The sequence below is a fragment of the Ceratotherium simum genome, chromosome 3, assembly GCF_057802395.1.
Source record: "Ceratotherium simum simum isolate JZ-2026a chromosome 3, ASM5780239v1, whole genome shotgun sequence".
NCBI classification, from domain to species: Eukaryota; Metazoa; Chordata; class Mammalia; order Perissodactyla; family Rhinocerotidae; genus Ceratotherium; species Ceratotherium simum.
Genome location: NC_141902.1, coordinates 44,609,776 through 44,623,804, shown reverse-complemented (window position 1 = coordinate 44,623,804; position 14,029 = coordinate 44,609,776). Strand labels below are relative to the sequence as shown.

Genomic DNA, 14,029 nt, shown 5'->3' with positions numbered 1-14,029 from the left:
ACTACAAGATGCTCCAGGGTCATCTTGTATATTTCTTTCTCAGTCCTAGAATCAGCCATTTGTCCCAGGAGCCCTGGCTCCTTTTACTGGAAAATGGTATGAGAAACCAAGATCTGGGTGTTAGGTGTGCTTGTCTTTGTCATTTTTATTTCTTATCTAACACAGTGCCTGGCACATAGTAGGTTCTCACTAAGTATTGTTGAGCAGCTTTGTGCTTGTGGGCAAGGTGATTGCTCAGGTACTCTGTGTGTGCCCAGCAGTGAACCCATTGGCTACACAGGAAGATGAGCTCTGTGATTGGGATACATTGAGTTGGAGATAGTAACCAAACATTTGATTCTAAATGCCCTGAGAATAGGAGCTGAAGAGAGAGAGGAAGAAAGAAAGGGAGGGAAAGAGACAGGAGGTAGGGAGAGAGGGAAGGAAGGAGGGAGAGAGAAACAGACAGACATTGGCTTTGGAGGAAAAGATAACGGAGTAGCTAATCTACTGGAGATGGGAGAAAGCAAGAAAGGAATAAAAGTCTTATAAACCAGAATATGAACTGTTCTTTCTGTTCCTTTTGAGGTTATTTTTATTAAGAAAAACTGCATGAAGTAGGTTACAGAGGTTGGCTGGCTTGTGTCTTCAAAGGAGGAAACCAGGATTGTCCGTGTCCCAGCCAGTGTTGACCCAGACAATCCAGAAATGAGTCCCTGAGTCTGGAGAGCCCAGCTGAAGCTTGAGGAGGCCATGGAAGCCGTTTTCATTACCAGGGTTTGAAGTTTCATTACTCGAGTTGTTGTGACTGGCAGATGGGCTGGAACAGTCACATGTGGTATTCAAATCACTGCTGGGAGATGTGACCTGTGCCTTCAGCGAAGAGGGCCAGAATAACGGCTCTAAAATAAGGGCAGAGTGTTTGCAAAGTTTGTTGAAGTAGTGGCGGGTCCCTTCATCAGATAGTACTCCTAGATTTTCTTTCTTTAATTTCTATCTTGATAAAAATTTTGTCAAAAAAGAACTAATAAAATCATGATGTGTGGTTCACAATGTATGTAGCTCATTTGTGTATTTTAAGTTTTTCATGATCTATCACATTTTTGACAGTGAAAATTAATTTTTTTAAACTCTGGAACAGTGGAATATTAGGATATTACCTTGAGGCATATTACATGGGCAGTTGGCCACCCTTCGTTATGTGGGGGGCATATGCTTTTGATACCCCTCCACACTTATACTCAAGGGGACTAAATCATAATTTTTCCCTCGAAAGGTCAAAAAAGCAGGCAACTCATGGAGAAGGGTCCACCTCATTAACCTTTACCTAGTGCTTAGTATTCTCCTTGCTCCGGGATTTAATCACTTAACAGGCTGAGAAACTCATGCATGTGAAATAAGAGCCCCCTGAACTTGTTTCTATTACTCCAATCTTGTCTGAAAAGGAGTTTGCACTTGGGATCAGAAAGGCTATCTTGCTGTAAGAGAGGCCAGACTTGCAGAAGTAGGTTCTGGCTAAAGAATGTGGACACACTGCAGACATCTTGCACAGAGGCCAATTCTTGCAATGATTTGGTCAGACAGGGTAGAGCCCAGCTGTTTGCTCCATTGAGAGGGGCTTTAGCTAGCCCACACAATCTCTGAATGCTGTGTCTGAACTAGATCCAAATATCCAGCCGGCTGAGGCTCATCCATCCCCCAGAGTGACTGGAGTTGGGTTATTGCAGAGCACAATATTCAAAGCAACTGGTAAGAGAAGTTATAGGTAAAGACTTAGCAATTTTTAAAAATATAATATACAGCAGTGAAGTGGAATATAAACATATTTCCCTTTATCCTTCAAGAACTATTAGAATACAGGTAAAAACAATTTATGCTTTATCTTTGGTCTATTGATGGACATTTTGTGATTTTTGTTACCCATGCCACCAGGAATGGTATTGGGTGAAATGTCATCTTCTCCCCTAAATACATCTTTGCCTTAACAAAGAGCTTAAGAGAGTGTACTCCGACTAAGACTTTCTAAGTTCAAATCCCCGTTCTCTGCTTCCAAGCAATGGGACCTTGGCTAGTTTGTTTAACTTCCCTAAGCCATAGTTTCCTTAAAGTGAAAGACAATAATAATAGAACTTACCTCAAAGGGTTGCTATGAGGATGAAATAATGTATCTTTAGCACTTAGCATAAAGTTCTTTTCTCTTTGAATTTTACCTTTAATTTGCTGAACACGACCTTGTAAGGAGTTTTAACTCTGACTTGGCCGTGAGCTGGTTGGTATGGCTGATGAAGTGAAAAGGAAGAGAAAGAGGTATGAATGCTACACTTTCATTTACACAAAAAAGTAACTTTATTAAAGATTTATCATCTTTGTTAATGCTTTTTGTGCTGAAACCTTAAACTCTTTTATAATGGAAATAATCCAACATGTCTACTTTAGACTTTACATATCTTAGTGCTTTCCAACTTAAATAAGACATTCATTTATTTCTAGAATTAGAGCTGTTTTTTTCTGTGTGTAAGTAGAACAAATGCCACCCAGCTTGTTTGAACGAGTTCTGTTAGTTTGCAGTTCTCGAGACCAAAATCAGCAGAGGAGAAATCTTCCATCTTTCTAATGCTTTGCATTAAGACATATAACATAGTAGTATTTAGTGTTGTTCAAGAATGAATGGCAACGAGATTAAAACAGTTGTCATTTGAGGATGTTGGTTGAAACAATTGAAATTAAATAATATATTACTTATTATAAAGGATAAAGATATTAAACTCAGAAAAGAGCATGCAAATGAAATGAATCACAACTCAACATTATATAGAATTTTAAGAAATGTGGTGAAATGAAAATGTGACAGCTAATGAAAGAGAACTGTGAGTGAATGAAACAGTTCATACTCTTTTATTCTAATGAAGCAGGAAGTACCCTGTTTATGAGATAAGATGTTCATACTTTTAAAGTTGTTGCTTTAAATAAAAGGTGATGATCAAAGTATAACAGCATATGTTTAAAAAATGAACAGTTATGGATGGGCATTAAGTGAGAAAGCAAGAGAACTCTCTCTCCACTTCCCCAGATCCTCATCCCTTAAGGCAACCAGTTTTAACCATTTCTATTTTCAGTTCTTCTCGTATCTACCTCCATGACATTATCTGCTATGTTCAGAACTCTATGTCTAGGTTTAAACATACCTGTTGGCTCCTTGCCAGGAAAGATGAGGCCATAACTCCCTTAGATACCTATACCTTTTCTCTCTTCTCCTTCCCATTTTTTTAATAATATAGTATGACTTTTGGTTGCCTATTGGTTTTTTTTAAAACATGATGTGATATACTTAAACCTCTATTTCTTGGGTCAACTGCTCTCTTTCTCTTCACACCTTTCTTCCCAACTTGTTTCCCAATTTATGATGGCTATACCATTACTTTTACACGTGAAGGTTTAAAACTTTTACATTTTGTTTTGTAACCATTGTAAATTGTAACATCTTCCATGTTTTGTCTGTAGGTTGAATCTAAACATTGATAAAAACAATAAAGAATGTCTATATTACTGTGATTTTTCAAATACCTTGGAAAATCTTTTGACTATCTTGCTTTGTAGGACTGAGATGACTAATTCTGAACTCGTTTCTTAGCTTTTTTTGCCCTGTTACGCGTGTTGTTACTCCATAAATACACTCATTCTTGTCAGACAATATGTCCTGATTTTTGTTTGAAAAACATAGTTACTCCAACCACAGGACACACTCCAAAGGCTCAGGGGTCCTCTGAAGCTATTCCAGGATTTAGTTTGGGGTTGGGCTGGATCCAGTGGAGTTGTTGTAATGGGCTGTTGGTGGGGAAGGTTTGAGGTGGTTGACTTTGGCCTGGATTGTCATTTTGGATCGAGAGAACTTTTATGAAGTTTGGAAGGTTTTAGTGTCTCACCCGACTGTCCCCTACCCTATCTTCTCCTTTGCAAGGTTCTGAGTTGCCCTAGGAAGTTCTGGGCAGCCTGAACTGAAGTTTTGAGCACTACTTTGTCACAGGAGGAACAAAGGATTGAGAACCATTGGCTTAGAACTCTTAATAAAGTCTGTCTGTCTTCCTTAATCTCTTATAGTTCCTTTGGCTAAGAGGAACTGCTTTGCATTTTCCTTGTTCTTTTCCTATATGAAACTTTTCATGTCCTTTATTTCATCTGATATATACACACACATGATGTAGACAAGGCAGACATTTCATCATCCCAATGTGTAGGGAAATAAACTAAGGCTCAGAGAGGCCCTAAGGTCATGCACATATTAAGCCTCTATCCAATCATTTTCTGCCTAGCCTTGGAGAAGTCCTGGACTATTGGGTATGAATTTTGGGCCCTTTCCCTGGCTCCTCTGTTTGTCTTTCTACTTCTCTTTTTGACCTCAGCATCAGTTAGTCTGAGGTATGCATTTTGCCCTGCAGAGTGTTCCAGGTTCTCTGGGGCTGTAAAAGGAGTATAGGACAGGGCAAAGACTTTACCTTGGTTCCCAATCCTGCATGTGGTTGAAGTAGTGAGTTCAGAGGAAATGTAGGAGGGTTCTGTGCTGTTACATATATATAGTCTGCATATACAGGGAGAATGTTTGAGTGCACCCCAAACGAAAATACCTTTTAGCTATGCAGTTGTTTTTAAAGGCTTATGCTTATGGGACTGCAGTATTTATACCAGCAAGCCTTGGAATAGCTCCTAGTTTGTGAAATTGATTGCAAAACATTTGACCTTCCTTGTCAGCCCCTGAACTTGAAGAACTAGCATCAATGTTTAGGTCCTCACATGCAGCAAAGTCAAATCAATGGTTTCTTTTGAGTCTCTGTGTTCCCGTCCTCTGACTCAGTTTCCAGTGTAGAATTAGCCAGATCTTTACCCAGCAGCTCCCTTAAATTGTAAAATACAGATCATTTGGATTCTGAATGGAGGCTTTGCTCCAAGACATGTGATGAACTGTCTGTAAACAAGAAACCCAGAGTGACACTGACTTTATTTTCCTGTAACTGCCGGTATCAACTGTTTCCAAATTTTGGCTAAAGAAATATTTACATGTTTTGGCTTTTATTTTTTTTCTGACTAATGCCAGAGTTTGCATTCCTATAATTCTGCTGAAAGTAAGAATGTGGTCACATTTTAGAGGTGAGCTGAGCCATGGCAAAAGTATACACAGCTTCATGGAGTAGAAATTTAAAACCTTACATTCAGTAGATTTTATGATGACTTCTCTTAACTAGATTGGTAGGAAGTTTATTATGTAAATTAGACTCATATGGCTCCATAAATATTTATATCTGTGCATCGTGATAGGAAGCACTGCATTGTGCATCTCTGGTTTTTATTTTCCTGATGTGCTGTATGCATAGGTGATATTAAGGCGTATCCTTATTGGTATCATTATGTTAAAGTGTCCCAAACTATGAAGCCAACATTGAGTCCCATGAGTTTACTTCTCTCTGTCTGCAAAGATTCATCCTCTTCTAATAACTCAGGAATTTTTTCTTTTATTTGGTCATATATTCTTTTTTTAAAAAAGGTATAGAATTCTTGTGATTGAATTTTTTTGTTTTTGTTTCAGACCCAATGTCTGTGGATCACGTTATAATGCTTACTGTTGCCCTGGATGGAAAACCTTACCTGGTGGAAATCAGTGTATTGTCCGTAAGTAAATAGACAATCTATCATTCTTCATGTTCTTCTTTTGTTGTTTTGGTTGCATGGTGACTCTTAGCATTTGGTCCTTTGTAACTGCATACCATTAATATGTTTATAGCACAGCCTTCCAGCTCTAAGATTTTCCTACTTTCTCTGAATCCAGGTTGGGAAATACATTAACTTGGTCAAACCACTGTTATATTTTAATTCAGTGACTTCCTTTAGAATTTTTCTGAGATATAGGGAATAGAGCCACAGGGACACTTTGATCAAGGTTGCATGTCATTACATATGTTGTGCCTGGCTGCATATACTATGTAATCACTTTGATGGGGTTTTGAAAAAAGTTTGTTATTGCTGCTTCCCTTATTGTAATTTCTAACTTTGTTGGCCACCCACAAGCCTACCCAAACCTTGTATGTTGAATTTGGGTGGTCGAGGCCAAAGGCAGACCTAACTCTTAGACAAAGGGGAAAGGAAGCAGATAGAGCATCAGAGGAAGATGAGTGGAAAAACTGCGGAAGAACTCAAGTGGGTACCGGAGATTCCCCTATTGACTCTGCTGCCATGGCAAACCTCCAGATTCTCATCACATGGCACAAATTTTGAGTGACAAATCACAGGCCAGACAAGGTGCTATTTATTGGAAATACTAAGTCAAATTAGTTATGGCATCTGTCCTCCATGAACTTTTATGGTCATCATACCTATGAAATAATTTTCAGTTTTCAGAAAAATCCGTTAGTATAACGGGGAAATTTAGAGCTGAAAGGACAATAAGGAATCCCTTAATCTCCCTTCTCACTTGGCCAAGAGTGGTCTGTGGAGAAGAATAGATTGTTTCAACCAACATTTTCTTGGTGACCTGAAAAAGTTAATCCCTTTCCTAATTCTTGATTTTGACTAAAAGCAACTCGTTTGGCACATTGTGGTTTATTTCAGGATCAAAATTGAATCACTAAGAGAGGGATATAATGGTATTTAGAGTTTTCTAAATGAACTTGACGACAAATCCTTTCCCTAGTGTTCTGTAGAATCTCTGAGAAATGCTGTCTTCAGGTATTAAATAAATGTTTATAGGATCCTTTGACAGCTTGTTTCTTAATAGTTTTGAATCTCCATCCTAAGCTCTTTTGATGTTTCAATGCACTAAGTGTATTATTTTTAGCCTCACACATCTTGTTTGCCTCTTGCAAGGTTGGGTAGGAGTTTGAGGAAAGAATCATGCCTATGAGTATCAAAAGTAGTGACCAAATCTTAGTCATCTGCTAAATATAAATCATTTGCCATTTAAACTTAACTCATTTGGCCACCAGCAGAGCACTTGGTACTAGTATGATGTTAGTCTCTGGGTGGTATGAAAATGTTAATATTTCTCTGAAAGACGTACAGCTTCCTGACTGTGGAATCAGTACTGTTGCAGTGGATTCCAAACTTCTCCTCTCAGACTGTCTAGGTAATTCAGAACAGCACTAAAATGTAGGATAAAAGCTGCTCCATAGATCATATGTTCTCAACTGGCAGGATCTGATCTAGAGAAGTAGTCTTAGCAGGGCACAGTATTTTTATAAGAATTATTAAACATTAAGCATTTACAATAAAATAGATTACCAAGAATACTGCTGCAATTTTTATATCCTTAAATCTTATAGTATAAAAACAGAATTCTTGTAGGCATATAAATATGTTGAGATGCAGGATTTTTGTTTGTTTTGTTTTCCTTCATAGGATGTCCTGGACTTTTGATAGATCGAATGCTGTGGAATAAGCAAAGAGAAGCTGAGAACCACTGAGAGGAATAAGGGAGTTACAGAATTTTACAGCCAGAGTTTATTTAGTCCAACAGATTTGTTTTGTAAATGAATAAAGCTGAGGCCTGAGGTCACATAAGTCATGATGGCAAAGTTAACGAGGAGCCTGAGATCCCAGGTTTCCCTGTTTGAGGATTGGGTCCCTGTCAGTCCCCATGCTCTGAAGCCTTGTGCTAACAGACCTCTGGTTTTATTCACAGCCATTTGCCGGCATTCCTGTGGGGATGGATTTTGTTCTAGGCCAAATATGTGCACTTGCCCATCTGGTCAGATAGCTCCTTCCTGTGGCTCCAGATCCAGTGAGTATAACATGTCATTATATATAATATTATTTTATGTGGTTACGCCCTATTTTCTCCTAAATTTGCTTTTGGCTTTTCTCTTGCCTGCAATACATTTTTCACTAGAACATCTGCCTTCTCTGTTCTGCCCAAAATGCTTGGAATGGCTTTCCTTAATCTGGCCTCTCATTTCCCTTCTTCACTCTTTATAGGGAAATTACCTGTGGGACATGTTACTATGAATAATATAAAGATTATGGCCTCCTTCTGTGTAGGCATCACCTTATTCATCTTTGTATCTCCGATGTAAACACTATGAAAGATGCTCAGTGAAATGATTGTTTAATGAACATTGTTGGCTCAAGAAAACTAGGCATTCTTCCTTGTGGTACTGAAATATGAATCTGATTAAACACTTTTTTAAAACTCAAGACCCCTGCCTTTTCAAGAAGAAAACGTAAGAAGTTGTTATGGCAGTTTCTAGGGGCACTTTATCATGAAGCACAAACGTATTTTCCTTTTCAGAATTTTACCACTGTGTTCATTCCGTGATGCCAAATAAATATTCACAGTTCATTCTTCAGAGCCTTTGCTTGTTTATTCTGTTGTGGTTTTTTTCCTTTAAATGTGGAGTCCTCAGTACTGAATTAGGGGAAATGTAGGGGGTTGGGAAGGAGGTGAGTCACTACTGGTTGTTAAAAAAGTTGAAGTTCATGTCTATATAAACAGTCCCTTAACACTCTCGTCATCACCAAGGCAGAAAACTTAGTTTCCTTTTCCATTACCTGTTTCTTTTTTTTTGTGTGTGAGGAAGATCAGCCCGGAGCTAACATCCATGCCGATTCTCCTCTTTTTGCTGAGGAAGACCGGCCCTGAGCTAACATCTATTGCCAATCCTCCTCCTTTTTTTCCCCAAAGCCCCAGTAGATAGTTGTATGTTATAGTTGCACATCCTTCTAGTTGCTGTATGTGGGACGCGGCCTCAGCATGGCCAGAGACGCAGTGCATGGGTGCACGCCCGGGATCTGAACCCAGGCCACCAGTAGCGGAGCACGCGCACTTAACCGCTAAGCCACAGGGCCAGCCCGCATTACCTGTTTCTTATGAGAAAATATACTCCCCTTATGGTGTGTTCTGTTTTTGACAAGGTTTTAAGCAGAAGTATTGTAGAATAAGTGCATTCTCTTTTGTCTATTATATAAGTAGAGACTTCAGTGTGGTTAAGATTCATTGCCTGTTAAGAGTCCTAACATTTAACCATGGGTCTCATAAGCCAATTACCAGGATAGGGCAAGTAGTCCCGGGTAGCAGACCCTCTTGGTGCCCACTCACATACCTTGGCATTCATGGGCGAACACAGGTGACTCTGCCTGAGAGCTTTGTAAAATTTTTCTGGCCGGGGAGCATGCCAGGTCTGCATGCAGGACAAGCTGGAAGCGCTGGAGGGTTAATGGCCCTAGAAGCAACTTTTAACCAATGACAGATGGAAGGTGTTGGATAAGGACCCTGGCTTCCTTGCCTCTCAGTTTGCATATGAGGTGTGTTCTGCGCTGTCTCCTGAAGTTCAATTCCTCAATAGTGGAATTGAGCCTCAGCTGCCATAGTCGTAATAGGCTTGATCATGTACTTTATTAGCTTTCTCCTCTTCCCTGTCTCACTTCCCCACTCTTCTACTAGTGTTTCCTGAAATTACTTCTAAAATAAACTACTTGCGTTTAAATTATTGTCTCAGAATCTGCTTCTGGTAGAATCCAAACAATGCCTAGTAGTAAATACAGCCAGTTGGAGATTGGGATAGAAACTCCCCCGTGGACTGGGACTCATTTGCTTATTGCACTGAGTGTAGCATATTCTTACTTGGTCTCAGCTTGGTTTTGAATGTGCATCCTCCAAGCAACAGCAGATTCATTTGATATACCAAGGGCATCTGAGGTAGAGGACTAGAAGGAGGCAGAGAGGTCAGCTGGTGGCACTTCCAGATGTCAGACATCTCCATCTCCATCAGGATGACCTCTAGGCTGCTGCTGAGGAGTGAGAGCCTCAAGGGTGGAGAAAGAGTCTAGATATCAAGTTGGGAACAGACCCCATCTCTGAGATTGGTTCTTGAACCAACCAACAGCACTGCACTCCTTTGGGGGTGGGAGGTACGGGGAGAAAATATAGCCAGATGCAAAATTGGGTATCCAGCTGGAAAGGTCTTTAATGATAGTGTGAGCTGCTAATGGTTTCTCTGTCAAGTAAAAATCATGAGATATGGAGACAAGATGTTAACAAGACCAGAGGGAAAAGCCATGGTCCTAGTAGACTTCAGGATAGCAGTGAGGTGGGAGGAGTATAGTGGTAAGGTCCTGTGGGCCAGATTTAGGCTACAGATTGAAGTCCATGATTTGTGGGTGGTGATCTCTGAAGAGGTTTGGGTCCATCTGTGGTACCTGAACACTGGACAAAGTCCCCAAGTAGCTTTTAAGTGAGAGTGGTGTGTGAAAGAGGATCTGGTTTCAGCAGGATCTTTGAGGCATTTGGAGCCTGTAAGATTATTGACTTGGACTCTACCTGAACTATTATTGTCTAACCAGCTTGCAAAATTAAAGATGCCCATGTATTTTAAACTAAGGATAGCTGGGGATGATCAGAATTCATTTCTGGTCTTTTGAAGTGAGATTCTAGGGAACAACTGTTCCGTCCTATAGAACTTCCTGATCGTGATGTGATAGACGATAAATGAGGATAGATTACTTTGCTAACTCTCCTGTTAGCAGAAGGATAAGCCAACTCAGTGAAATGTTTGCATCCACTACCGGTGGTTTTATTAAAAGGGGGTAAATTTAGATCATTTCACCAATATTTCCTATAAGAAATTTTATACTCGTTATGTGATAGGGATTAGGGAGTTCTAGACAAATTGTAGGATCTCTGAGGCCTTAGTTTTCTCATTTGAAAATGAAAAGAATGAAAGGAGGGTTGTTCTTTCAGGTTGCTTTTGACTTGAGTGCCCTGTGACTCTGAGAATAGGAAATGATCTCTTAGTGGCCTGAATGAGAGATTGCAGTTCCAGAAGGTCTAAACTGCCAGCCAGCAATTTCTTTGGGAACAAGGAAGGTGTGTCTTCCCTTAACCTATTGGGAGTCTTGCCACTAGTCATCGAGGCACCAGAGCAAAAAGAGAAGATTGGCTAGACAGGGTCAGAACCGTGGTTTTTCCAGACTTAATTCCAGCTCCATAGGACTGTTCTCTGCTCTGTCCGTCTCTGAGGCTAGAGATGGATCCTGAGCAATCCCTGTTCTCATAAAGACTTATCATGTTTACTGATCCATGCATTCACTCAAACTCTTCTTAAATATATATATATAAAATAGATTATCTTCTTAAATAATATGTTATTTTTTATGAGTTTTAAAGTTGTATTGTTTAAAGTTATAGTTAAAGTGTTATTCTTTATGCTTTTTAAAAGTATTTTTAAAATTAAACTTATTTTGAGATAATTGTAGATTCAGATTCAGTTGTAACAAATAATCCAGAGAGATCCTGGGTACCTTTTACCCAGTTTTCACCATATGAACATCTTGTAAAACTGTAATACAATATCACAACGAGGATATTGATGTGATACAGTCAAGATATAGAACATTTCAGTCACCACAAGGATCTCTCATGTTACTCTTTTATAGTCATTTTCTCCTGTCCCTGTGTTCTCCTTAATCCTGACAACCTCTAATCTGTTCTCCATTTCTATAATTTTGTCATTTCAAGAATGTTATGTAAATGGAATCACGTAGTATGTAACCTTTTGAGACTGGCTTTTTTCACTTAGCATAATTCCCCAGAGATTTATCTAGGTTGTTGTGTGTGTCAATAGTTTGTTTCTTTTTATTGCTGAGTAGTGTTACATGTTATGGATGTACTACAGTTTGTTTAGCTATTCGCCCATCTAAAGACATCTGGGTTGTTTCCAGTTTTTTGGTTATTCGAGCAAAGCTGCTATGAACATTCACGTACAGGTTTTTGTGTGAACATAAGTCTTCGTTTCTCTGGGATAAATGCCCAGGAATGCAATTGCTGGGTTGTATGGTGTTGCATGTTTGGCCTTTTAAGAAATTGCCAGACTGTTTTTGGAGTAGCAATACCATTTTACATTCTCACCAGCAATGTATGAATGACCCAGTTTCTCTGCATGCTCACTGGCTTTTGGTGTTGTCACTATTTTTAATTTTAGCTATTCTGATAGGTATATAGTGATATCTCATTGTGGTTTTAATTTTCTGTTTGCATTTTCCTACTGGCTTATGAGGTTGAGCATCTTTTCATGTGCTTATTTGCCACCTGTATATCTTCTTCAGTGAAATGTCTCTTCACGTCTTTGGCTCAGATTCTAATTGGATTGCTTGCTATTTTACTATTTTGAGAGTTCTTTCTATATTCTAAATACTACCCTTTGTCAGAAATGTGATTTGCAAACATTTTCTCCCACTCTGTAGCTTGCTTTTTCATTTTCTTGACAGTCTTTCAAAGAGCAAAAGCTTTAAAATTTGCTGAAGTCCAGTTTATCAATTTTTCCTTTAACGGTTTGTGCTTTTGGTATCGAGTCTAAGAACTCTTTGCTAGCCCTTGATCCTGAAGATTTTCTCCAATATTTTCCTAAAAGTTGTATAGTTTTACATTTTACAGTTACATCTGTGATGCATGTTGAGATAATTTTTCTGTGAGGTATGAGGTTAAGGTCTAGGTTCAATTAATACCTAAGGTCTAGGGTCAATTAATACCTAAGGTCTAGGTTTAATTACTCCAATTTCTCCAGCACCATTTGTTTCTGAAGAGATTATTCCTCATCCATTGAATTACTTTTGCACTTTTGTCAAAAATCAGTTGGGCATATTCATGTAGGTCTATTTCTGCATTTTCTATTTTATTCCATTGATCCATATGTCTGTTCCTTCTCCAGTAGCATACGGTTTTGATTACTGAGCTAGATGATAAGTCTTGAAAACTGAGTAGATTAATTCCTCCCACTTTATTCTTCTTTTTCAAAATTGTTGTAGCTAGTCTAGTTCCTTTGCCTTTCCACATATATTTTAGATTGATCTTGTCTATATCTACAAAAAAAATCTTTCTAGGATTTCTATAGGAATTATGTTAAACCTATATATAATTTGGGAGAGTATTAATGTCTTTACTATGTGGAGCTCTTTACACTTTGATAAAATTTTATCATTTTCAGTTTACTTTAACCAGTGAGAATTTGGGGTGCCTATAATTTCAACACGAATCCAGCTTCTAAGGGTGTAAGGAGGTTAGGGGAATAGTTCTAGAGCAGTGTGTTAGTGAGTTTGAGTGAATGTGGTGCAAACCCATGGTGAAAGTGTGACGACCCTCAGAGTATGGGAAGGTGGTGCTGTAGCTAGTCTGGAAGAAGTGACCCTTGGCAAGGTTTTGTGTGGAAAGTGTGGCATTTATAGAGACAGGGAGGAGAGGAGTGAGTGGAATCTGCTCAGACTTATCCATAGAAACAATTGAGTTCTTTGCTTTCTAGTCTGCTCTCTATGGAAGCGCCTTTATCGCGGCTGTCATATAACTTGTCTTTCTCTGGGCCTTTTCCAGCTCTGCTAGGTTGTTCTTTTTTTGAAATTCTTTAGTGAAGTTGCCCTTCTGAGCAGTGTCTTTAAGCACCACAGGATATTTGTGCACTTAAGGAAAATGTCATTGCTGTTATCTCTCCCAGTGAAAATCATTTTTGTCCTGCGGTGACTCTGGCTGTGCATATGGACTGTTGTCTGAGGTGTAGAATCCAGAAGTTGGTCTAGCTGTTTAATTTGTCTATCTTGTGCTTTTCCTAGTGCCTAAATTAAAATCATGTGCTCATCATACAGATGCTTATTTGAAAATTGTTCCCAATGTTCTTTCTGCCTGTTGTGCCTGCCAAGATAACGGCAGGTCTTTAAAATCATTCCCAACCTGATGCATCCCAAAGAAAATCATTACCTGAGGTATTTAGACCTAAGTGCCAGCCCTACATCTCTCCCATTCCAGTAGTGTGCTCGTGTTGTTCTCTTCTGGTTGGTCGTTTTAAGAATTAATTTGTACCAGGCTATAATCTAAAGACAGTTTCTTTTGCTCTTCCCGATGCCTGGCAAATGGGAGGCATTGGTGTATGTTTGTTGAATGACTGAAATGACTGATGGACATCTTCTGGAATGAACATAAAATTCATTTGGGATCCTATACGGATACAGGTTAATGGCAACATTGTCTGTTAGTTCTAGGATGTTGAGCCTTACTTGAAACCCTTTGAGGCTGTCTGCCCATCTT

General features: G+C 39.1%; 1 protein-coding gene across 1 annotated transcript in view; it reads left to right on the top strand.

Moving 5' to 3' along the window:
• Window positions 1-14,029, top strand: part of FBN1 (fibrillin 1) — a 227,851-nt gene that overhangs the window by 24,145 nt on the left and 189,677 nt on the right. Inside the window, exons 2-3 of the mRNA XM_004421551.3 lie at window positions 5,558-5,640; window positions 7,646-7,744. Coding sequence (XP_004421608.1) covers window positions 5,558-5,640; window positions 7,646-7,744 — 182 coding nt within the window. The remainder of the gene's footprint in view (window positions 1-5,557; window positions 5,641-7,645; window positions 7,745-14,029) is intronic.